General features: G+C 59.4%; 2 protein-coding genes across 16 annotated transcripts; both read right to left on the reverse strand.

Moving 5' to 3' along the window:
- Positions 1-149: 149 nt before the first annotated feature.
- PUF60 (poly(U) binding splicing factor 60) lies at positions 150-16,489 on the reverse strand. 14 transcript variants are annotated; one of them, XM_023649144.2, is made up of 12 exons: positions 12,442-12,643; positions 8,091-8,183; positions 5,650-5,745; positions 5,447-5,536; positions 4,508-4,558; positions 2,181-2,342; positions 2,017-2,109; positions 1,659-1,872; positions 1,385-1,575; positions 1,121-1,256; positions 673-908; positions 150-581 (listed from the first exon to the last, which is right to left on the reverse strand). In XM_023649144.2, exons 1-12 carry the CDS (start codon positions 12,463-12,465, stop codon positions 282-284), a joined length of 1,686 nt encoding a protein of 561 aa, XP_023504912.1. In that variant the 5' UTR covers positions 12,466-12,643; the 3' UTR covers positions 150-281. The 14 variants fall into 14 exon arrangements, with proteins under 14 accessions (XP_023504912.1, XP_023504914.1, XP_023504913.1 ...); XM_023649146.2 differs by having other exon boundaries at positions 8,091-8,180; positions 12,442-12,554; XM_023649145.2 differs by lacking the exon at positions 12,442-12,643 and adding an exon at positions 12,053-12,248.
- Positions 16,490-16,955: 466 nt separating this feature from the next.
- Positions 16,956-24,615, reverse strand: NRBP2 (nuclear receptor binding protein 2). Of its 2 annotated transcripts, XM_023649152.2 has the most exons (18): positions 24,270-24,531; positions 23,642-23,764; positions 23,469-23,570; positions 23,292-23,381; positions 23,060-23,100; positions 22,862-22,956; positions 22,712-22,735; positions 22,556-22,639; positions 22,415-22,470; positions 22,221-22,316; positions 21,000-21,132; positions 20,783-20,885; positions 20,618-20,668; positions 20,407-20,542; positions 19,313-19,366; positions 19,136-19,199; positions 19,004-19,059; positions 16,956-18,916 (listed from the first exon to the last, which is right to left on the reverse strand). In XM_023649152.2, exons 1-18 carry the CDS (start codon positions 24,390-24,392, stop codon positions 18,848-18,850), a joined length of 1,500 nt encoding a protein of 499 aa, XP_023504920.1. In that variant the 5' UTR covers positions 24,393-24,531; the 3' UTR covers positions 16,956-18,847. The 2 variants fall into 2 exon arrangements, with proteins under 2 accessions (XP_023504920.1, XP_023504919.1); XM_023649151.2 differs by having other exon boundaries at positions 23,292-23,570; positions 24,270-24,615.

Below are 24,615 nucleotides of genomic sequence, written 5' to 3' on the forward strand. Positions count from 1 at the left end.
TGGTCCTCCACTGCCAAAGCAGACATAACCTCGCCGGCCCCACTGAGCCTCCCTCCCCATCCTCTGTTCTCACACCTGAGTCCCCACACCTGTCCCCCGGCTCCCCACCCCCGCCCACGGGAGCCAATAAGCACAGGACCACTGTCAGATAGGGACGGTCAGGGCCAGCAGCATCTGCGCCTTTATCCGCACGCGGGGCGGCTGGGCCCACGACACCACCAATCACTATAAAACGCGGAGCAAACAAGGAGCAAGTGCAAGTCCGGGGAATTGGGCAAAGGTCACGCGGAGAGGTCACTGTTATCAAAACGCTCCTGGTCATATACTTCAGCCACCACCTTTCGACCAGCAAACCAGCGCCCGTTGAGGGCCTGGATGGCCTTGTGAGTCTCGGAGGCTATGGAAAACTCCACAAAAATCTTGACGATGATCTCTGCATCCTCCTCCTCGCCCTGCTTCTCCTGGTAGATGATGACACGGTTGACAGCACCAAACTTGCCACACTCCTCAGTCACCTCTCCTTCCAGGTCGTCGTCGATGTCCTTGGGGTCCACCATGTTGCGCAGAACCATCACTGTGGACTGTGTGTGTGAGGGGGACACACAACAGCTGAGAGCTGTAGCTAGCTGGACCACCCTGCCCCCACCCACCCTGCTGGCCCAGGCTGCCCACCTCCTGCTTCCGGAGCAGCTTCTGCATCACCATGTGGCGGGCGCTGCTGCCCGAGATGCTCATGTGCTCCTGCTCACTCAGCATCTCTGGCCGCTCCGACTCGGGAAACAGCTCCTCCTCCTCCTTCTCCTTCTTAGGCTCCAGAAGACCCAGTGTAGGAGGGCTGGCAAGGATGGGGTTCACCACTCCCACAGAGGGGATGGTGACCGGAATAGGAGGCCGGGCTGGGGTCACACCTGCAGCAAACCCACCAGGTCCAGCAGTCAGTCCCCCCACCCCTGACCATCCTAAGAAGGAGTACAGCACCACTCAGCCACGGCTGGCCTGCCCTGGGCACACAGGGCTACGCCTGGAGCACGCGGGCCACAAAGCTGAGGACAGCCAAAGGCATTGAGCCCTGAAAAGAGGGGCAGGGGAAGGCGCGAACACTTGACCGACCCAGGCTCACCTGTGATGACTCCTGGGGCCTGGGCAGCCATGACAGCCTGGGGTAAAGCCCCCAGGGGCTGGGCTAGAGTCAGTGCAGGAGACACCAATCCAGGCGTGGCCAGGGTACCCAGTACCGCTGCTCCAGCCACTGCTTCCTGCAACCCAAAAGGCCACTATGCTCAGTCCTTGGTTTGGCTGCTTCCATTCAATACCACCCGAAAAGTCAGTCCCCAAAGGATTGGGGACACAACTATACCAGACACTGTCACACAACAGTCCTCACCTGAGCTGTAATCTTGGCTGTAGCTGCAGCTGCAGCCACAGCAGCAGCAGGTGGGAGGCCTCCAGGTGTGGCAGGCGTAAGCAGGGGCATGGGGGGTGTGACAGCCTTGCCCACCCGCAAGTACTGGCCACCCAGGTCAAAGAGGTTCATGGAAGACACGGCATCCTGGGACGACTGGGCCTTCTCATATTCTGCAGGGCAGGAGCAGCAGTGAGGGACAGCCACAGTGTGAGTGGGCCCTGGCCTCACCCCTGCCCCGCCTCCCCAAACTCACCAATGAAGCCATAGCCCTTGTGTTTGCCAGTCGTGGGGTCCCGGGCCAGCGTGCAAGATTTGATCTTGCCAAAGGCCTCAAACACGCTCTTGATGTCATCATCCGAGAGGTCCTGGTGCACGGAAGCCACATAGATGCGGTTGAAGGCTCGTGCTTCCTCAGCCAGCTGGTCTATGATGGGCTGGGCCTGCCCTATGTTGCTGGGTCTGCCCACCTGGGGAGAGGCAGGGGATGAAGAGTCCCCAGTCAGCCCAGGCCTGGGACTTCAGCCTTCTGGGGGAGCTGCTCTGCTTTTCCTGGGTGACCAAACATAAGGCACGATGTACACTGGCCGCGAGGCCCACCTCCCTGCCCTCACCTTGATGTTCCTGCCTCCTAGCATCACCGAGTTCATCTGCTCCAAGGCCAGCTGTGCAGCTTCTGGGACCTCGTACTCCACAAAGGCAAAGCCCTGGACACGGGGACATGCTGTTAGGCCAGGAGAGCCCGGGGTGGGGTCGGGCAGGGCAGACCAAATCTCACCTTGTGCTTCATGGTGACAGAGTCCCAGGACATGTCAATGCTCTTGATGGGTCCAAAGGGGGCAAAGGCCTGGCGAATGGTGTCCTCCCCCAGCTCATAGTAGATGGAGCCTACGTAGACCCGGCACATTATGGCCAGCGCCCTCTGCCGCTGAGCTGCCATCTGGAGCAGGACAAAAGGGGAGAGAGCACCACTGGCTTGTGAGAGGATGGCAGAAGGCTGGGCAGCCCACTCCCCTCCTGGCCCGCCCACCCAGCTCTGCTGTGGGGAGGGCTCTCCCCACCCGGCAGCGCGGTGCAGGCTCAGCCCCTACGGTCAGGGTGGTGGGGGTCAGCACGACTCTACCCCCAGGAAGGCAGGCCAGGCCCAAAGGCAAGACACAGATGCACCCCAGCCTGCCCAGGTCCCAGGAAGACTGGCAGCAAATCTGACAGGTGGTCGGGAGGCAGGGCTGTGCGCCCTCCCACTCAGCCCACCCTCTAGTCTAGGGGCCAGGAACCCTGAGCTGGGCTGGGAGACCCTCCCAGGGTCCTGGCCAAGTGCTCTGACAGAAGAGGGAAGGGGGAGCCATCCGAGCTGGAGGGACCCACTGGTGTGGAGGCAAGAGAGGGGGACAGAAGACAGGGCAGCTACTGCCCAGAAGAGACCCCAGGGGAGGAGGTCAAAAGCCCAGATGGGGGCTCCCTGGAGAGAGAATGAAGAGCAGCTCCTCATGCTGGGCTGACTCAGGCAGGGGCTCAGCGCTCTGCAAGCCCCCTAATGCCTTGAACCCTTCACAAAAAAGGGCTGCTTGGAGCCAACATCCACAGCCCAGAGGGCCTGGACCTGTGGAGCATCAGGAGGTGGCAGAGCCTAAAGGAGAAGCCCCAGGGCTCCATGGAGCCAGGAGTGACAAGCTAGGCAGGCCCAGAACCCTGGTTGGTAGATACTGCCCCCGCAATGGGGGGAGCTCAGCCACTGTGCCAAGGGATTGCCCCAAGCCCTCAGGGATGAGGTTCCCACCCCTGCCACCTCACACATGACATGGCAGGCAGGGGGTTTCCCAGAGCCACATGTGGTGGGCCACCAGGAAGAGCCCAGCCCCTAGGAGGAGAACACAGGCTCAGGGCAGGCAAAGAAGATGTGGTCCTGGCTTCAGCCCCTCCACAAGCAGGGGTCCCCTCACCCCCACAAATATCCCCACAACTAGAGGCCAGCTTCCTTCTTTAGACACCAGCTGGCCTAGCACAGACCAGGCTTCCCCCTCCCTTACACAGGGGCCCAAAAAAGAGGTCCACATCTCCCCCAAACTAGGACTCCCCTCCTCAAACCGGGCTCCTGACAAATAGGCCTCAGGCTCCATGCTGAGACCAAAGACCCCCAAAGTTGGAACCATGTCCCCTCTCGCCCCAGGCGCAAAACCAACTGCCCCTCAGATCAAAGTTCCCCAAGATAGGAGCACAGCTCCTCTTTAGTATGGGCTCTCCAACAGCAGCTGGGCCAAGAGCCCTCTCCCTGATGTCTCCCCACAGACAGACAATTCCCAGAGAGGACACAGGGTCTGTCTGGCATTGAGGACAGGGCCACGTCTCCCCTGAGCAGCATAACCAGGGACGGCCTCCGGCAAGGGCCATGTTTCCTCCTCAGACTCCCCAGAGGGGCTTGGCCTCCTCAGCCTGCCTCTGGGGGACAGAGGGGAGTCTCCTTCCCAGACTCCTCTGCCCATGGCAGCCAAGGCCACAGCCTCCACGTCTGCCTCCTTTTTGGCCTGCTCTGGCCATGGCCACTGCCCACTCCCTGGCTGTGGAGCCTCTACCCCTCGATAACAGGCAAGCCCAAGGCCCAAGTCCTTGCCCTTCCCTCTCTCACTCGCTCGGGTCCCTCCAGCCCCCAACCCCGTCCATCCGTCCACCCTCCAGGGTCTGATGGGGCCATGAGTTAGGACCCTTCTCTCCTCAGGGGCCTGACCCCAACCCAGGAGCCCAGGCAGCCTGGAGACTGGCAGAGCTGGAGGCCCAGGCGGTGCACCCTGTGCGTGCAGGCGGCATGGGTACAGGTGGGCCTGGCGTGGGCAGCTACCCTCCTGGCCGGCTGCCCTCCGCAGTTACCTGGCCGGTTAGTTCTAAGGTGGGCCCTCAGAGCAGATGGAGGCCTCCCCAGGGGTGGGCCCGGGGTGGGTGCCCGCCCACACCACTGGCCCCGCCACGCCTGGCGCTCTGCTGCACTTGTCCCGAGCTGGCGGGCAGGGCCGGCCAGGGGAGCAAGGTCCCCAGCACGCGGGCTGCACTGCCCCCCTCTAGCCCTGACTAAGGACATGAGCCCCGGAAGAAGTGAGCATTTCTATTGACCGATTGCAAAGGTGAGAGAGGATCTCCAAAGCCCATTGTCACTGCTGCCATCTGAAAGACAGTAAAGACAGAGTTCAGTCTGTTGGAGCCGAGCAGTCTCCCGCTCTCGTCACACCTCGCCCTGCCAGGGAGGCCCGCCTGCCTTCCCACACTGCCGGCCAATTGGCCGGCCGCCGGCACCTGCCCAGGGGGGCATCAGAGCCCCAGGTGCCCTGCCCCGCAGCCTGGCTGGCGGGGCAGAAGGAAGGGAAGGGGAGGGGAGGGGGAGGAGGCATGGTGAAGAGCCAGGGTATCTCCTGGCAGCATGAATGTCTGAGGGCTGGGCAGGGGGTGGGGCTCGAGGCCCAGGCACCTGTCGGCCTCACTCTGACCTCTTTCCCAAAGCCACTGCAGCCTCCAGCCAGAGGTCCAGAGCAGGGCCCCATAGAGGCATCCCCAGCCTGTCCTCTCAGTCCTGGGCCCCAGCCCAGGTGGTCTGGACTCACTGCAGGAGTGGGGGCGTGAGAGCTCTTATCGGAGGCCACAGGGGCAGGAAGGTCGGTTGCTACATGCTGCACCATCAGCTGTGCAGTTTGGGAAGACAAGGACCCAGGGGTGACCTGAGGCAAGAGTTTGAAGTCCAAGAAGAGGAGCTGACTTGGGGAGTGGGGCAGGGCTACAGAGAAGGGGCGGGGAGGGGCCATGGGCACTCAACAGGTGGGTAAGGCTGGGCCACTCGTGCCTCAGGGAGGAACTCGGGCATCCCTAGCAGGAGTCCTTGAGAAACTGAGAACCACAACACCTTGTGGGGACGGCCGCAGGCACAGGAGGAGGAAGAGAAGGAAGAGGAGATGGTGGAGGTGGCGGGGAGGGGCGGTGGAGGCGCCCGGCCCAGGCTGGGTGGGGCAGCCTCCAGCAGAGCCAGCACCGCGGCCGGAGGGTAGGGCCCAGGCGGCTCACCTGCAGGTTGGTGAGCTGCTGCTGCTGGTGTGCGATGGTCTGCTTCACCAGCACGCTCTTGATGCTCTGCTCCATGGCGTACTTCTTGGCCTGCGAGAGAAGGTGGTGAGGAGCACTGGGGGGGCCCAGCCTGCGGGAGACGGGCCTTCCTCCGCCCCGACTGGCACCCCATGCCCGCAGTGCCCCGGGAGGTACACTCTCACCTTCTGGAGGGCCTCTTGCTGCTCAGGCGTCAGGGGAGGCAGCCCCAGCTTTGCGGCTGTGCTCTGCCCATTCTCCATCTTGATGGAGTCTGTTCCCTGGAGGTGGGGAGGAAAATGGTTAAGAATAAGCCAAAGACCTCCCTTACAAGGCCTCAGGAACCCCACCCCACCTGGCTCCCCGACAACTGCATATGGTCTCCAGCCCAGCCAATTCCCAGGAACAGAGAGATCCTAGCATAGACTGTCTCTTGCCTGACCTGGATGCGAATCTGCCTTTCTGACATCCCTGTGCCTGTCCCAGGCCTGCTTTTCCTAGGACCCATGGGTAGGACACACACCAAGGCAGGCAGGTACCTTGGAGACCCTGGGCCAACCTGGAGAGCTGTGGGGCCCAGGCCACAATGGCCTCCTTAGGAACCACCAAGACAGGCAGCAAATAGTAGGAGGGGCCCAGCCTTTGTGGCAAGCCTGACCCTGCAACCTCCATCCTACATGGTGCAAGAGAGCCAGCCTCAGCTGTCCTCCAAGATGAGGGGAGGGGTCAGGGCCCTCCGGGTGTTCTGAGACTCCTCACTCCCAGATTGCTGATGCCCATGTCCCCACAGCCTCTCACAGCCCCAGCCACAGACTTGGCTTCCCTGCTCAGGAGGAGTTCCAGAGACCACTCAAAGAGCAAGTATGGGAACGGGCCTCCCTCCTAGTATATCTCTGTGCCACCCCCATCCCCCATCCCAGCGCTGTGCACACTACCAAGAGCCAGAGTTGCTCTAGCAGGCCACAGCAGCCCTAAGGAGAGCTCCATTCCCTCGCCAACCTCCGCCTTCAGCTGAAGCTCCCAGGGAGAAGCCAGGAGCAGACCAGTCACAGGGGGACAGAAGTGGACACCTGCCAACACACTAGCCAGGCGAGCACAGGGACCAGGAGATGCTTTACGGGAGGGAAGGCAGTCACAGCCCACTGCAGACCAGAGCAGATGCTACCAGGATTATCTTTACATTCCTTCTGTCAAAACTATTTCTTAGCTGTTTGCAGGGTAAAGAACAATGCAGCCGTGTAAGCAGGAGGAGAAGAGAAGCCCGGCCACCAGACTAAGGAGCGCATGTGTGTTGCAGGTTAGAGCACATCTGCCTGTCAGCCAGCTCAGGGGCCTACGGCTACCCAGCAACTGGAAGGAGGGATCACTGCTGGCTCCTCCAGAGGGGCCCCCAGCACGCAGCCTTGGGAGGGATTGCAGAGAAGGAGCCAAGTCCTGAGCACAGGAGTCACGAGCAAGGACAGAGGTACAAAGGAGGCAGGAAGGGGTCAGCTGACCCAAACCCTAAGAACCACCATTATGACTAGGTTTCCAGCACAGGGTCAAAGGGCAGGAAGCCCTGGAGGCCCCTCCCCCAGCGACCCAGTCTGGCCCCTTTCAGGCTTGTCCTCTCCTCCCTCTCAGCTGGCCCCAAGCCCAGTTCTCCTTAGTGGAAGAGAGGCCAGGGGCTGCGATTCTAGAGCAGACTGTCACCATGGTAATCAATGCCAATCCCCTTTCAGCCCCTTAGAAACTTTTCAATCTCCTCTTTGTCTTGGTAAACAAAAGGCCCTTCTCCCACCAACCAAGGCCTGGCTCCACAGCCAGCCAGGGCAGAGGAGGACTGCCTAGAGGGAGGCCCTGGGTCCCCTGCCATCGATTTCAGCCCCCATAACTTCCCAGGCTCCAGACTGCACACTCTTGCCCTCCCATGAGTGTGCGGGGCGGGGCGGGGCCGGGGATGGGATGGATGGACACGGCCCAGCCCTAACAGGTCCCCAGGCCATGTGGCTGAGCCCCTGCTGGAACCCTCTGGAGGGAGGCGCTGCCATGGAGAAGCACAAAGATCCTATCATCCAGCAACAAGGCCCAGCTCCACCTCCTGCAGGACACTGCCAAGGGCCAGGCAAGGGAGCAGGACAAGATCGGCCGACCCTGCAGCTGGCCCAAGTTCCACTCAGACCTGTGCTTTGACCTGCACATTGTTCTGCTTTGTTGCTTTACTTAGAGATCTAAAATGAAAATCTGTATTTCTAACTCTGAACAATATCCCGAACATTCTAGAACACATGCCTGCCCTTCTGCACAACACCGATGGCTAAGAGCTCGCAACCACTGAGGTTCAGCCCCCACCTGACCATCGTCACCATCTGCCTGGCATCTGAAGACACACGAGGCTTTGACCCACCACAGAAGCGAGGCGGCTGCTAAGGGGAGAGGCAGGGATGAGGGGGCTGGAGCCAGGCCCAAGGCTGGGTGGAGAGGGGGCAGCACAGATGCCTCTGTCCAAAAGGCAAAGAGTCCCTGGGGCTCCTCCCGCCCCGCCCCCAGTCAGGTTTCTGTGGGCCCAGGGATGAGCAGGCAGGCGGGCGGGCGGGCGGGCTGGCGGACAGGCGGGCCTGAGGGCGAGGATGCTTAAGGTCAGTACCTGTGGAGGTTTCCATTTGTCTCCCGCTGCCACCACTGCCGCCGCCGCCGCCGCCGCCGGCTCGGACCCCCCTCCTTGCTGGCCATTGACCTGCTGCAGGCAGGAAGGAGATGTTGTAACGGACAGTCACAAGACCCACCCACCCAGGCCATTTCTCATCTTTCCTAGCTAAAGGCTGAGCTCCCCACAGATGAGCAAGGGAAGCCAGGCAGGGGCACAAAAAGGGACCAGCTCCAGCTTGGCCCCTGAACATTCGTGACACTCCACCCACCCCACCCCACCCTGCCCATTCCTCCAGCACACCTGCCCAGGACCCTGACACAAGGGACTGGCCTGCCAGAAACCAGAGCAGAATCTGGGGCAGCCCCAAGTTGGCAGCGAGTCTTCAGAAAGGGACAGGGTAGAGAGCAGAAAACCCAGCTAGGCTCCTGCCTCAAGCCAAGGAAAGGCATCCTCTCCTGGATTTAGAGCTTCCCTATGGCCAGAGAGTTGAGATCCTAAAGACCAGTTCCTTTTCTGCCAGCAGGCTGGGCCGGGAGGAACAGAACAGGATGACAAGGGGCACCTCTCTAGTACCCTGCACACATGCCTGGGCCGGTCCACTGCTCAGCATCAACCCCAGTGCCTTCTACAGGCTCTGGCCAAACCCAGGCCCCACGCCCCTCCTGAACACACCTCTGAGTGGCAGCCCAGGCAGGTGGTCTACATGTGCAAGCCCCTCTCCCCCAGCAGTCAACTGTGCAGGGCTGTCTAACCTCAGAGAGGACAGCTGAGAGCTTGGCTACACCCCTAACCCCCACCCAGAGGGGCTATGGAGCACTGCCGTGCAGGGTCAGCCCAATGGAAGCAGCAGCTCCTGACCTGGCATAGCAGGATGGCAGGGGCAAAGACAGGCCAAGGCAGGAGGTAGACAACATGGTGGGGGTGGGTGCCTTGGTGCAAAAGCCCTGAGACCTACTCTACCTTCTAAGAGGCCACCAGTGCAAACACAGCAGAACACACTGAGCCTGCTCCCAGCTCAAGGACGAGAACCACAGACATTAGGAACACCAGGTGCGGCCATGCCCACCCTGGGAGCCCTGTGCACAAAGCCAGAGGCTGGGCTGACTGGGCCAGAGTGTCTCAGGCACTCCAGCCTCAAAGGAGGGACAGCAGCACAAGACTGGCTGCATGAGACGTGGCCTGCGGGCATAAAAGCTGTGGCAGACCCAGCTCTGTGCCCTGCTTGGACCAGCTCTGAACACAGAACCACTGCTCCTTAGAATTGGTACCTCAAAGAGAGCCAAAAGGGGGATCCCGCCCAGTGGGTGCATGGACTCTGGGGGCTGGATCAGTCTGGCTTTGCCTCAAGTCCCCTAGTTGCTCCCAGAGCACACTCAGAGCAGAGGCTGCCTCACAAGGCCCATAGCAAGAGGTCACTTCAGGTCCAGGGAAGCAATCCAGCCCCCAGACCCCTGTGAACAGGGCCAACTTTAGGGCACATTTATAAACAACTTCCTGCTCTCCCGAATTATTGTAACAGCCAACATAGGAACCAGGACAGGGCTGAGAGAACACAGCTCAGAAGAGACTTCCTGGGAACAGTCCACCAAGGGACTCTACACAGGACATCCTACCCCATCCACAGCAGAACCGAAGTTCCCAGTCCCACTGAGCCTAGGGTTCTGTTCTAAGCAAATGCTTGCAAGAAACTGATGGATCATCACAGCTAGTCCCATGCTGTCATGCCCTGGCAATGAAAGCGGCAGGCTGTGTGGACACAAAGCCCCCCAGCACCAGGCAGCAGTGCCCTGAGGAGTGAGAAACCCCCTCTGGGGGGCAGTGCAGCTGCAGCCCCAAGATTCTGGAACCCAAACTCCAGCACCGGTCCTGGTCAACAGCTCAGAGCAAGGAGGATTATTTCCATAAGAAAAGTAGATGTTAAGTAATTGCTTAACATCTCTAGGCTTCAGTCTGCTGAACTGGTGTGAAGATCCAGTCACTCCCCGTAAGGTACTTAAGGCAATCCCTGAGCAGGGCAAGCAAGCCATAGGTTTTAGCATTTACTAGTATTGTTATAACATCCAGCGACAAATCCCCCAGTGGGGCTGCTGCAGGATACCGCCTTCCATCTGCTCAGTCCCCTTCACAGGGTGCCATGCTGTCTACCGCAAAGCCAGGCTCCATGCTGGGCACTGCAGATGCAGCAAGAACAAAACAAGAAAAGTGCCAACCAACACCTACATAAGATGACTTCTGTAGTTAATGAACACCAAGAGAACAATCAAGCTCAGGGTGCGAACACAGTGACTATGAGGCATACTCGGCCATGGCAGCCAGGGAAGGTCTCCCTGAGAGGTGACATGCAGGCCAGACCTACAGAGGGAGAAGGCAACTGAGCTCAAGGAGAGAGGGGACGGTCCCAATGCTCCTGCCCGACAGAACCCAAGGATGACAGCCCCAAGAGGAGTAAGCCCAGCTACCAGAGGAAGGGAAAGAATGGAACAGTGAGCTGAAGAGACATAATGCAGCCAAGGGACCAGACCCCTGTTGAGAAGGGGCTGCGAGCTGTTTCTGCAGCACCAGGTAGAAGGCATACCCCAGTGAAGAGACACTTCACCATCTTACTGCATCCTTCCCCACCAGATCCCTGTCAGACCAAGTCCAATGCCACTCTATCCTCCCTCCCACAAGAGCTGAAGCCACAGCTTAGGACAGCAACCAGTGTTGCTCAGCATGCACAGCCCGAGAGCACAGGCTCTCACTGTGTCCAACAAGGACAGGAGGGAAACAGGCTGCCCTTCTAGAAACCTGTCCATTCAAAAGTTCAGGAATGGAATGTGTTAGACAACAAGCTGGATCTCACCTGCCAGAGTCTTACGCAGTAAGCCTGGGCCTTTACAGTTTACATATACCTACATATACAGGTTCCAGACTTATCGCCCACGTCCACCTCTACTACGATAACACCTGTGTCTAGCACTGTGCCACAGCAGAGCTGAGCCCCAGATTCACTCCTCAGTCCCCACGAGCACAGGTGCTGCCGGCTCCAGCCACCAGGGCCCACCGAGGCCAGGGCTTGGTGGTCCACTGTTCTGCAGATACTTGGAGAGAGGAGGCATCTACTCTCACCGGCCTCTCCTACACCTTCTCCACCTTCCCAGGAGTCGTGGTCCTTGCCTCCAAGCCGCCCTCTTCCTAACCATCCAAGTCTGACTGCTGCCCGAGACAGTCACCAAGTCCTCAACCCTCACCGCTTTTCTAACTTCCCTCTCACAAAGATCATTTGTTCCTGTGGCTTCAACCGGAAGCAGGACATGGTGGAAAGAGGAGAGTGAAGTTAGCCAGACTGAGAATCACACACTGGGCCCCTCCTCACAAGCTGGGGCCTCTCTCCCCCTGAGAGTCAGCTTCTGCCCCAGTGAGACAAGTCTAGCCTCCTCACTGGGCGTCAGCACCCAGCTGAGAGCCTGGCCAAGGCAATCTAAGCACACTCCCGGTCCCTCAGATGTCTCCCCTAACAATCCAGCCTCCAGCCGCCGGCAAAAGCTGCCTTTTCAAGCAAACCGCACCACGTCACACCGGGCAGGGGCTGCGGGGAGGGTGGCAGGTAAATAAAGGGACCAAGTGCCTCTGTGAAAGGTCCAGGATGGGAATCATTGACTACGCCAAATGAGGAGGAGGGAAAGTCAAGGGAGACTTCATCACGGAGATGCTGTGTGGGTAGAGATTCTACACCTATGCTAACCAGTTCACGGGGCCGAAAGGGAAGTGAGCACAGAGCGGGACAGAAAGGGGTTCTTTCTCTCCTCCGAGTGCCCCTATCACCCCGAGCACGGCTCCTCGGGCACCCCGTATACAGCACCCTGGGTAGGAGCTGGGCTCCGGTGCCCGCCAGGCCCCTGAACAGAGCAGGCCACCCTCCTCACCGGGCCCGGATCCCTTCCTACGGGTCCCCGCACGCCCGACGGCCCCCTTCATACAGGCAGGAGGAGGGACGCCATCGCTCCCAGGAGCCCCGCCTTCAAGCCGGGGATACAGGCGCACCCGGTCGGCACACGGGGACGACGACGCCTGGCTCCGCCCCGAGGCTGCTCGCCGAGGCCTGGCCGGCGGCCCCGCACGCCCCCCGCGCGGCCCGCCCGCGCCCGCCGCCGGAAGCTGCAGCCTGCGGACCGGAAGCTGCGGTCTCGGGCCTGCCCCCGCCTCGCGCCCGCCCCGCCCCCGCCTCGCGCAACTAAGGGCTGCGGGGGCCCGCGCGGGGCCCGGGAGGGACCGCCGCGCCCTCGGGGAGCCCTCAGCGCCCTGGCCGGGCCGACGACCTGCTCCCGCCAGCTTAGCGGCAGGCCGCGGTCACGGGAGAGACACTTACGAGAGCTATGGTCGCCGTCGCCATCTTGCGCCCGTCGCGGCCGCTGAGCGCGCCACACACTCCTGCTCCCTCCGCGGTCTCGCGCGATCTGGGCAGGAGCGAAGGCGCCGGGAGAGAGACGGAACTCTCGCGATAAAAGGCCCTTTTGCCAGCGACGTGGAAGGAGAGAGGAACGCGCTTCCGGTGCGGGAACGGGCAGTTAACGCCCCGAGAGGGCCGGGCGGAAGGGGCGGGCCCAGGGGCGGGGCCATGAGCGGGCGGGGCGGTGCTGGGGGCGCGTCCGTCGGGGGCGCGCGTCGTGGTCCGGGCCTCGCTCTCCAGCGGCCCGGCCTCCGTGTCTCCCGCCAGCCCATCGCTTCGCCCCCCTGCCCGACCTGGCCGCTGCTCCGTTTCTGCCTCCTTCACGGGCAAACAGGCGGCGTCGCCGCGCTCCGCCCGGAGGCAGGCAGAGGACGGCCAGGCCCCGGGGCTGCAGGCGTCCCGCCGCCCGACGGCCGCGTTGAGAGGGGTGACGAAGCATCGCCGTATTTCAGCCCGATTTCGAGATGCGTCTTCCCTGCGTCGGAACGTCTCCGAGGCCCGATGCGCGTCCCAGAGGATGGTGTGTCCTCGTTTAGTGGGCAGCGTTTTCTCCTTCCTAGTGGTTCCCAAAACTGCCGCGCGTCCTGAACCCGATGGCATCGTGGATTGCCACCTACAGTCGGTAGCACTGCCGCCCAAGACACGGGCCTGTGAGCCAGTGCGCTGGGAAGGGTGCGCACCCGGGCTCCCCTGCGCCCCTGGACGGTTTTCCGAGACCGCCAGCGTGCATCCGCGGCGTCGAGCCGCCCTGTCCCAAGACCCTAACTCGGTGAAGACGGCGCACGGCGCAGGTCCTCAGGTGGTCGGCCCCCCTCCAGCCGGCCTGAGGCCGCGAGCTGCCCTCCCCAGCCAGGCAGGTCTGCTTAACCCGGGAGAGCTGAAAATGACATGTACAACGTCTCCAGTGAAACGTGGCGGAATGTTTTTCTCCTCTGCCTCCCCTCTAGATGGTAGAGAAAGGACTTCAGAAAGGGGAAACTCCATGAAGAGAAAGAGATGGAGTATCGTGGAGCGGGAGGAAGGTGGACAGTGGGAGCTGCTTTAGTGGACTGGAGGTCAGTGTCGGAGGGATAGTGCGTGAAAGTGCGGCTGGAAAAAGGAGGAGATGGCAGACCTCTATTCCGACCGGCAGTGCCTGGGAGGTCAGCTCCAGCCGAGAAGCTCTGAGGGCGAGAAGCTCTGAGGGCTGGCCGTAGGTGCAGGGTCCTGTTCTGAAAGTGGGGGAGTCAGTGAAATTCCTGCCCCTTTCCCCACCTCCACCTCTGGCTCTGAGTCTGGCCCCTAATGTGCCACCCACAATCCTTAGAGAGGAGAGCTCCTCTCTGCAGCAGCTCCGAGCTCAAAAGAAGAGACTGGCAGATGACAGGTGCTCAGGGCCATGGCCTGGCTAGATCCCTGACCTCAAGGTTGGTCAAGCAGTAAGCCCCACCACTAAAATCATCTCACTTTTACTTTTTTTTTTCCCCCGAGGAAGATTAGCCCTGAGCTAACATCTGCCAATTCTCTTTTTGCTGAGGAAGACTGGCCCTGAGCTAAAATCCGTGCTCATCTTCCTCTACTTTATATGTGGGATGCCTGCCACAGTGTGGCTTGCCACACAGTGCGATGTCCGCACCCGGGATCCAAACCGGTGAACCCTGGGCTGCTGAAGCGGAATGTGAACACTTAACCACTGCACCACCGGGCCAGCCCTGATCATCTCACTTTTAAATGCAAGTGGGCAGCCTAACATCCCCAGACACCTGAGGAAGAGGAAGAAACAAAAAAGGAAAAGGGCCTCAGAAGGAACAGAGACAGTAAAGCAAGCAGAAGAAGGAAAGAAAGCTAAAACCGTATCCTCAGAGATGTTAGAGATGTTGCCTCCAAAAATGAAAACAGAAGGCTATAAAGAAAGAACGTTCAGCAAATGAAAAATAGCACTTATAAATGAAAAATATGAGAGGAAAATGAACAGTTCAATAGAAGGGTTGAAAGACAGAGTTGAAATCTTCCAGAATGTATAACATCAAAACCAGACAGCTAGAAAACAGAAAATGTAGTCATAATCACACTGGTCAGAACTCTCCCGTGCTCAGAACTGGCCTGGCACTTCAGAGGCCTCTGTCATAGAGGGGGATGGATGAAGGGGTGGGTGGGCTGGGGCCCTGCCACCACCGCCAGGGAGAGGGGACACAAGCACCACCCTCTGGTGGCAGCTTCCCCTAGGAAATTCAACTTGATGTATAACATGGCATTCAGAGTGCTTGTGTGCTGGGCACTATTCTCATTGCTTTAAACTCATGAACTCATGCAGTCCTTGCAACAACCCCATGGAAGGGGTGCTGTTGTTATCCCCACTTTTACAGATGAGGGAGCAGAGGCACAGACCAATGTCACACAGCAGGAGGCAGCAGAATGCCTTTAACCACCGTATATTGCACCTCTCAAGAGATAAATCCAACATCTAAATAGTAAGTGTTCCAGGAAATAAGCAGAGGGAAGACATCAACAAACACAAAGAAGATTTCCTAGAACTGAAGAGGCTGGATCTCTGGACAGTAGATGAACGAGAAGGTCTACGTCAGGACACGTCGCCGGGAATTTCCAAGGCATGGTGCAAAGAGGAGAAGCAGAGAGAGAGAGATCACAGACAAAGGGCAGAATTTAGAAAGGCATGGTGCAAAGAGGAGAAGCAGAGAGAGAGAGATCACGGGTGCAAAGAGGAGAAGCAGAGAGAGAGATCACAGACAAAGGCCAGAATTTAGAAAGGCATGGTGCAAAGAGGAGAAGCAGAGAGAGAGATCACAGACAAGGGCCAGAATCTAGAAAGGCATGGTGCAAAGAGGAGAAGCAGAGAGAGAGAGATCACAGACAAAGGCCAGAATCTAGAAAGGCATGGTGCAAAGAGGAGAAGCAGAGAGAGAGATCACAGACAAAGGCCAGAATTTAGAAAGGCCTGGTGCAAAGAGAAGATGCAGAGAGAGAGAGATCACAGACAAAGGCCAGAATTTAGAAAGGCATGGTGCAAAGAGGAGAAGCAGAGAGAGAGAGATCACGGGTGCAAAGAGGAGAAGCAGAGAGAGAGAGAGATCACGGGTGCAAAGAGGAGAAGCAGAGAGAGAGATCACAGACAAAGGCCAGAATTTAGAAAGGCATGGGTGCAAAGAGGAGAAGCAGAGAGAGAGATCACAGACAAAGGCCAGAATTTAGAAAGGCATGGTGCAAAGAGAAGATGCAGAGAGAGAGAGATCACAGACAAAGGCCAGAATTTAGAAAGGCATGGTGCAAAGAGGAGAAGCAGAGAGAGAGAGATCACAGACAAAGGCCAGAATCTAGAAAGGCATGGTGCAAAGAGGAGATGCAGAGAGAGAGAGATCACAGACAAAGGCCAGAATTTAGAAAGGCATGGGTGCAAAGAGGAGATGCAGAGAGAGAGAGAGAAATCACAGACAAAGGCCAGAATTTAGAAAGGCATGGTGCAAAGAGATGCAGAGAGAGAGAGATCACAGACAAACGGCCAGAATTTAGAAAGGCATGGGAGTTCTTGTGACTAGAAGGTGACATGATACCCTCAAAATCCTGGGAAGAAATAATTTCCAACCTAAGAAAACTTTTGTACCTAGTTATGCTAACAAACAGACCTGAGAGTAGAGTAAGAACAAACAGGCAAAGACTCCATAACTCCCCATGCACCCTCTCTCAGGAAACTTGGAGGTTGCTCCTCCTTGAATAGAGGGCGAATGAGGAAGAGGAAAGTGTGGGGTCCAGAGACAAGAGAAAGGAGGTGCTCCAGGATGCCGCTGAAGGAGTAATTCACACTAACAGCTGGGCCACAGGCCCAAGAACAGCCTGGGGCAGACGGCTGGCATGGTGGGGGCTCCAGGAAAAGATTGAGCAGTCAATTGTACAACAAATCTCAAGTATTGAGAAGAAGTTCACACTCCTGCAAGAGAATCTAAGGATGAATTAAGGAGAAATGAATAGAAAACTAAGCAAATAAAAGAAAAGCAATTATTAACTCCAGGGAAAACAAAAAGTTGTGCAACAAAGCAAATATAATCCTAGGACACCTTGTTCTCTGCTGGAACCTGTGGTAATGAAGCTGTAATAATACCCATCACACTGGGATGATGCTGGGTCAAGGGACTGAGACCAGTGACTCCCCTTCTCCCAGAGGATGCCAGCAGGGGACACCTAATGTAGAAAAACCAGTAAAAAGCAGTAAAAGCAGGTTTGTTGTTTTATGAAACATGAATTTTAAAAGCTGAAGAAAGAGCAAAGAGAGTTCAGTTTGGAAAGGATCAGGGTTGGAGGCTGCATTTATTATTTATTATTGGCCTAAAAAAGTTCATTCCACTTTTAAAATAATATATATATGTATACACTTTTGAAAACATAAGTTAAAGTGAAAACCTCAATGTAGGCATAATTAAATGAAGCAATGGTAGTATGCATAATTTTGAGTTCAGTTTAATCATTGGTACAATCTGTTATGCATTTGACACTCAAACTGTTTAGGACGGTGCAGAATAAGACATCTTAGCATCACGATTTCCAACTAGACGTGTGAGTTATTTTAGATTTGTAATTTTAAGTTGGAACGTGTAGGAATTTGAATACTTTTGTAAAGAGTATTGGAATGTTTAAGATAACTGGAGATTCACTATATTTGTACATTTAATTTATTAGATATGTGTTGGTAAGTTTGTTTTGTTTTCGTTTTTGGTTAGAGTGGTGTGGTAGGTGGAATTATGACCCCCCTCTCCCCGCAAAGATGTCCATGCCCTAACCCCTGGATCCTGTGAATGTTACTCTATGTGGCAAAACGTATTCTGCAGATATGATTAAGGACCTTGAGATGGGGAGATTATCCTGGTGGCCCCAACCTAATCACATGAAGCTTTCCTGGCTGCAGAAAGCCAGACAGGTGGTTCATAAGAAAGACAACCCAATGTTGCTGGCTTTGAAGATGGACGATGGGGCCATGAGCCAAGGGTGCAGCAGCCTCTAGAAGTTGAGAACGGCCTTCAGTTTACAGCAGGAGAGAAAGTGGGGACCTCAGCCCTACCACTGCAAGGAAACGACTTCCTGCCCAGCACCCAGCACCCTGCCTCACACCTGCCGGCCAACAACCTGAAGGAGCAGGCCACGGGCTCTCCCCTAAAACCTCCAGAAAGGAATGCAGCCCTGCTGACACCTTGATTTGATCCTGGTACGACCTGTACCAGACTTCTGACCTACAGAACTATACGAAGTTTGTGTTGCTTTAGGCCGCTAAGTTTGTGGTAAATTCTTATAGCAGCAACAGAGAACTAACACAGTGGTGAGCTTTCCTGGTTTGACATTTGAAATGCTTAAAAAGAAACCTGAAGGCACTAAATTTATACATGCAATTTAAAGTGTTCAAGGGTGTTTAAATTTGAAAATGGAGGGGAGGTGATCCAAGAGAATTGAGGACGGGGTGGGGTGATGGGAGCTGAGATCCTCAGGACCCCGGGAGGTGGCTGCCATAGGGGGAGGTGACAAGGGCGGGAGGGGGACACACAGGAGGGGGTGAGTCTGAGAGGAGGCACAGTGAGGAGCAGGGTGGACACCTGACCCGACCTCTCCAGCCCGGGGAATGCAGGAGAGAACGCAGCTCTTTGGAGGGGGCGGTGGGGGCCAGAAGGATGTGTGCAGAGGGGACAGCAGGTCCCAGTCTTGGAGAAGCAGAGAGGGGCTCCAGGGAGGGTCTGCGCTGGATGGAGGGTGGGGTGCAAGAGCCACATGGAGTTGGGATCTTGAGCTTCTTGGTGTGTCTCTGCCGCCTGCTGCTTCCGCCAGGTCAGGGGCCTGCCCAGTGCCCAGTGCCGTGCCTGACACCTGCAGATGCCTCACCACTGGCATGAGGTGGGGGTTCTTGTGTGGGTCTGTGGTACCAACCGGGAATGGAGCATTTCCCCAGGCAGATGTCTGTCCTGGACTGACCACCGTGCCCAGCACGGTGGCTCCCTGCAGGGCAGCCTCCCGCATAGCGAGGGCTCAGTCACTGACCAGACAGCTTGATGGGTAGGGAGGGGGCATTCTTGCCCAGGAAATGGAGGATATGGAAAGGGATGCTGAGTTGTGGAAGCAGGCTGAGTGGGGGAATTCAGATCCTAAGGACATGTGGGGCATAACCACTCCCCCTACCCCCACCCCAGGGCTCCTCCAGAGCTGTGGGAGGCAGAGGTTCCTCACTAGCAGGTGGTGGGTCATCAGCCCCCAGGCATGCAGGCAGAAAGCAGCCCCTGGTCCCCCCCACCCCTGGCCAATGCTGAGCTTCCCTCCATGGGCCGGCAGGCTGGTCCCAGGGGCTGGGATGTGGTCAGAGCTGAGCTCCACGGTACTTGAGGAAGGTGCTCTCCAGGAAGGTGGCCAGCTTCGTCCGGTCGTCCTGCAGGGCAGGAGGGAGGCGTTGGGGGATGGAGGGGCGCGGCCCACCTTGTGTACCCTCCCGGCCCGGCACACCCAGCCTGCACACCTCGTGGACAAAGCCGTAGTGCACGAGCTCGGCGGCCAGGTCCTGGGCGCTGTCGGCTGTGACATGGGGACAAGGCATGAGGCCACCGCCCGTGCCTGCACCCACCCTGCCCCAGTTCCCCATCCAGCCTACTTGGGAGCAGATCATAAGTGAGCTGTCGGTGTAGCCGGTCCTCCAGCACCAGAAGCAGAGTGAGCTGGGGAGGCGGGAGGTCACGCTTAGGCTCCCGGAGTCCATCTCACCTCCATTACCTCTCCCACCCCTGCCCTACCCTGTGCCTCTGTGACCCCAGCCCCTGTCCCTGCTCACATGCCAGCGCGCCTTGTCCTCGCTTCTCTCCAGGTTACACTGCATCTGGATCACCTGGGATTAGGGGATGGGGAGGCAGGTCATCACAAAGGTTCGATGTAACTCAGCAACTCAGGAACTCAGCAGCAAGAGCAGATGCCACCTCAAAGGGGCCCAGAGGGACCACAAGGATTGGAAATGGGAAAAAGTCTCTAAGGAGAGGCTAGAAAGCACATCTCACTGCTATCAGCCTAGAGAGCTAAGCAAAACTTCCAGAAGGGTAGACATGGAGGCTGGGCACTGAAGGATAAATAGGAGTTTTCCCAGGTCGAGAGAACACCTGAACAAAGAGAGGGCAGTGGAAAGCAGGGGAGACATGCAGAGCAGAAGCACGGGATGCCAGCAGGACAAGGTTAGGGCGCCTGGTCAGGCTGGGGACCCCACTGTCTCTATGGGCAGTTGTGGCTGTTAGGACATGAATTCTGCCACACTGTGGAGGGGAGCCAGGAGGAAGGAGGCCAGGCTAGGGGCAAGTGCAGCATCCAGGTGGGGAACAGAGGTGGCCCAGATCTGGGGGGTGATCGTGGAGAAACACCCAAGGCCGAAGCCAGAGTCTCTGGAACCCAGTAGGTGTGGATGTGGAAAGGGAGAGAAAGGGGCGGAGGCTGACCAGGGGAGGCCCCTGGCCGGGAAGGAGCCTTGCAGGAGAAGAGGTTGGGGGAAACATAGTGCCTGGGAGCCTTGGAGGAGACAGCAGGACACAAATGTCAGGGAATCAGCAAGCCTAGCGGGTGGGATCAGAGAGGGCTAGGGGTAGGTGAGAGTCCCAGATGAAGGCTGCCTGGAGCACGGTGGGATCAGAGGGCCAGCGTGTATGGGGGCAAGCAGCAAGGGATGGGGGAAGGGTCTGCAGGGGGCAGGGGCCTCTGGGAAACTGGGGTATCCCAGGTTGTCCTACCACCTCCCAACTCTCAGAAAGGGGTCAGCCAGGACCTGGTCTCTGGCAACCTGGAGGAAAGCTGGGCTGGGGGGACTCGAAGCCCCTGAGAAAGGCACCCCTCTAGGCAGTGGACAGGCCTGAGATCTCACTCAGTGCAGTAGAAGTAGGGGCTCACCTTTCTGGTCTCTGAGTCAAAGGGTTCTGGCGTTGGGGTCTTAGCCTTCTGGGCCTCCTCAGGGGGTGGGGCCAGCACACGGGGCAGCCCCAGGGGCCGAGCAGCAGCAAAGTTCATCAGTGGGTAGATCCCATTCCTGGGGACACAGCAGGGGTGGCTGGGGGCTCAGGCCTGGCAGCTGCCCATTCCCCAACCTCACACCAGCTCTCACCTGACATCCTCCAGGAATTTGTCCAGCTCCAAGCAGGAGATCTCCGAGTACCTGGCACGGTGTGAGAAGCACATGAGAGATAGCGGGCCAGCCTGCCCTGCCGGTGGGGCAGGACCGGGTGGGGCTGGCCAGGTGGAGAAGGGAGGGCTCTGGGTAGCGGCTCACCGCCACTGCAGCGGGGGCCGGGGGTGCCGGGGGATCTCCGCCAGGACCGCCTGCAAGTCCATCGCCTTGGTCTTTTCCTCCACCACATTCTCAGGCATGAGGTCTGCAGGCCGCAGGAGCACTTAGGGTGGTGGACCCTGAGCCATAGATTCTGGAGGGTCCCCTTCCACATCCCAACCCCAGGCCCTCAGCCCCCCAGGGCCGGCCTGCCCCTCACACTGGTGCTGGATGAAGCAGTGAGCTGCCAGGAGTTTCAGCGAGTGCACCTCGAAGAGCACACGGTGGAACAGAAGGTTGTGGGCAGAGGGCCGGCGGGCGGGGTCCCGGGCCAGGCAGGAGAGGATGAACTCCTGGGGGAGTACAGAGGAGAAGCCGCAGTGGAGTCTGCTCTGGCCCCACAGTGTGAGGAGAGGAGGCCCCGGAAGTCCCCAGTCCCCAGGTGTCCAATCCCCTTGGGAGTCTTCATGCAGGAATGCACATAAGGAGACGCATCCCATTAGCAGCCAGGCCAAGCCCTGATCCTACAAACAGGACAGTCAGGCCCTGGGCCCAGGATTTCCCATGCTCTACTTCCACAACCATCACAAAAATCATGGGGAGTAGGCACTGGCACCCCCAATTCACAGATGAAGTCTGTACTGCCGACAGAGGACACCAGCCCCTGTCCTGAAGCCCCGGGGCTGGCAGAGTCCCCACAGATCAGCCCAGGCCCCTGGAGGTCAGTGCAGCCCAGTCTGAACCCACCTCCCCACAGCCTGACCCTCTTCTGGTTGCCTCAGCTCAGGCCCAGCTCCAGAGATGACCATGATGGGTCCCTGCCCCACCCCACATCCATGCCCTCCACTGCCCCTCATGTCTATCCTGGCTCCACCTCCCCACCAGCCCCATCCAGGCCCCATCACTTCCCTCCCTCGTGCCCCAGGGGCCATGTGGTTAAGCCAGGTAGTCACCAGACTCCAGCCAGAGAGGTTGTAATGCAGCCTCCATCCCATCCTCCCTTGGCTTGTCCCCCACTTACCGTGCCCCCACCCCCCCACAAGCTGGGGCCACATCTCTAGCCTGTCTCCTGGAGGCTTAAAGGCCAGGATGTGCAGCCAGTCAGACCCAGGTGCAAACACTGGCTTCACTACTTACTCAAGCCTTGAATGAAGTACTTAGCCTTCCCCAACCTCAGTTTCTTTATCTATAAAATGGGTATAACAACAGTGCCCACACAGGGAGTATCCTTGTCCTTAGAACATGCCCTGAGAGCCTTCAGGCCTCGAATTCAACTTGTGCTCTGGGTAAGGCCCTCCTTGCAGGTGGTCCCTTGTGCAGTGGGGCTGGCACACCCCTCAGCGGCACTGACCCACTGCACCTGCAGACCTGCCCAGAGCACCTCCTCAGCCCTGCATGGAGCACTGAGAGCCAGCCAGGAGGGGCAGCGCAAGCTGCTTACCCGCATGTTGGGGTCACTCAGTGAGTGCCTGGCCCGAGCAATGGCCTCCTCTGTGACCCGGGTGTCCCCGTTGGCCTGGATCTCCAGCACAGCCATCTGGCGGGCAGGGCCAGGTCACGCAAGGGAAGGGACAGCACAGGTGAGATGGAGGGGAGCTAGCTCGGAGGTGACCCAGGTGGCCACAGGGCTAGTACCTCCAGTGCACACATCCCAAAGGAAAAGATGTCCACAGCAGTGCCATCGGCAACCTCTGAAAGAGGGAGAGAAAGTGAGAAAGTCAGAGCAGGTAGGGCAGATCCCCAGCGCGGGGCACTGAGGATCCCTTCCCGACTCACCGCCGTACTCTGGCGGGAAGAAGTGCAGGTTCCGCAGTTCGTCCCGCTCGGCGCGGATGGGGCTTCGGAGGTCGTCCGGAAGCGCTATGGAAAGCGTCAGCGATGGGTGGACTGGACCTCCCCACGGCCCTCCACCCCCCCAGGGGCCCCACGCACCATTGGAGAAGATGCGGTGCCACACTGCGCCGGCCACCGCGGGAAGAAAGAGCGGGCGTCAACGCGATGGGGCGTTGGGGGCCCTCGGTCCTCGGTTCCCAGCAGGTCCCCCCTGCCCCGCCCCCCTGCCCCGCCCCGCCCCGCCAGCACCAGAGCCGATCTTGATGAGGCCGTTGTGCTGTATGAAGATGGTGTCACTGGTCAGGTTCCCGTGGATGATGGGGGGGCTGCAGGCGTGCAGAAAGCTGCGGGCGTGGGGGTGGGGGGAGAGCAGGCGGAGCCAGGTCAAGGGGCGCCTGGGAGGTGGGGGCGCGGCAGGGCGGCGCGCGGGCAGGCCCAGGCCCTCACCTGAGCGCGGACAGGATCTGCGTGCACCAGCGCTTCCAGGCCTGGCGGCGGACGGACTCCGTCGGGCCGGCGCGGGAGAGCCGGCTGGGCCTGCGGTGCCCACCCCGCACCCCCGCCCCGGCCCAACCCTGTTCCTGTTCCCGAAGCCAGCCGGCGCCCCCTCGCCATGGCCATCCCTGATGACCCCTGACCTCTTCCTGTCCCCTCCGCCGCCCCAGCCCACTCGCCATACCCGGGCGTTCATGGCTTTGTGGTTCTTCTTGGTCTTTTTGAGGAACTGTTTGAGGCTGCCCGACGACACGTACTCTGTGATGAAGATGACCTGCAGGGTGGGAGGGCTCGCGGCTCCGCCAACGGCTGCCCCGCCCGCTGCTGGCCTCACCCCGCCCCCGGTTTGCCGGTGGCTCACCCGCGCACGGGCCTCGGAGGCATCCAGCCAGTACTTATGCAGCTTGACAATGTTAGGGTGGTCCACCAGGGCCAGCTGCTCAAACATGGTCTGGATCTTCTCCTGGAAAGGGGTGGGGGGGCTGTCACGGGTGGTCACGGGGCGGGGCAAGGGGGGTGGGCAGTGAAGCTCACCTCGTGGGCCGCAAAGGCCTTCCTGTCGGCGAAGTGCAACTCATTCCACACCACCTCCACCCCCTCCTCCGTGTCCATGGCCAGGAAGGTGCTCTGGACCCCTGGCATGTTCCCCTGGTTCACCTGGTGGTGGGGGAGGGGGCTATGAGCGTTCTGGTATGTGTCAAGGGAGAGAGTGGGGGCTTGGTCTCTGCCCATACCCTTCCCGCGCCCCAAGCGTCCGATGCAGGCCCTGGCTCACTCTTGGGGAAAGCTGAGGGGTCCTGGAGAAGGGCTGGCCCCCAGGAGCCAAGGAGTGGTATCCAGGGGCTGGGCTGAGGGGATTTGGAGCAGTTTCAGGGGGTTGAAGATGGTCCCCAAGGGGCTAGCGGCTGGTCCCAGAGGCATAGGGAGGTGGTCCTGGGAGGATACTGGCCCTTAAGGAATCGGGGGTTCCTCACCCGGACGGGGCCCCAGGCCAAAAGGGTCCAAGAGCCGGCCAAGAAGGGATCCACCTGCGCGAGGCTGGGGAGAGGTTTCGGGCCTCCTGGCTTCTCCAGCACACCCACGGTCCCGCGTGGCCACTGTGGCCCCTCCGCCCGAGGTGGGCGCGACCCCCCCCCCCCACACCCCGCCCCGCCGTGCCCACCTGCTCCCGCCGCTTCTGCCAACGGCCGCACGGGCTCTCCTCCAGGATGTCGCTCTCGTCCTCGCTCTCGTCCTCCCGCTCCCGCTCCCGGCCCCGCCTCGGCGCCGGCTCCGGGGCCGCCATGGCTCGGCGGGCCCAGGCCGCCGCCCTCCGCGCGATCCGCCGCCCCGCGCCGCCGCTCCCCGTCCGCCCTGGCCCGGCGCCCAGATGCCAAGCTGGGAGCGGCAGCCGCCGCCTGGATCCCCAGCCCCGCTCCGGGAATTGGGAGGCGCGGGCGCGCGGACGGCCCAGGGGTGGAGCCCGCCCGGCCCTCCGGAGCCGCCTTCTTCGGCTGGAGTTTGAAGGG

Source organism: Equus caballus, chromosome 9, assembly GCF_041296265.1.
Source record: "Equus caballus isolate H_3958 breed thoroughbred chromosome 9, TB-T2T, whole genome shotgun sequence".
NCBI classification, from domain to species: domain Eukaryota; kingdom Metazoa; phylum Chordata; class Mammalia; order Perissodactyla; family Equidae; genus Equus; species Equus caballus.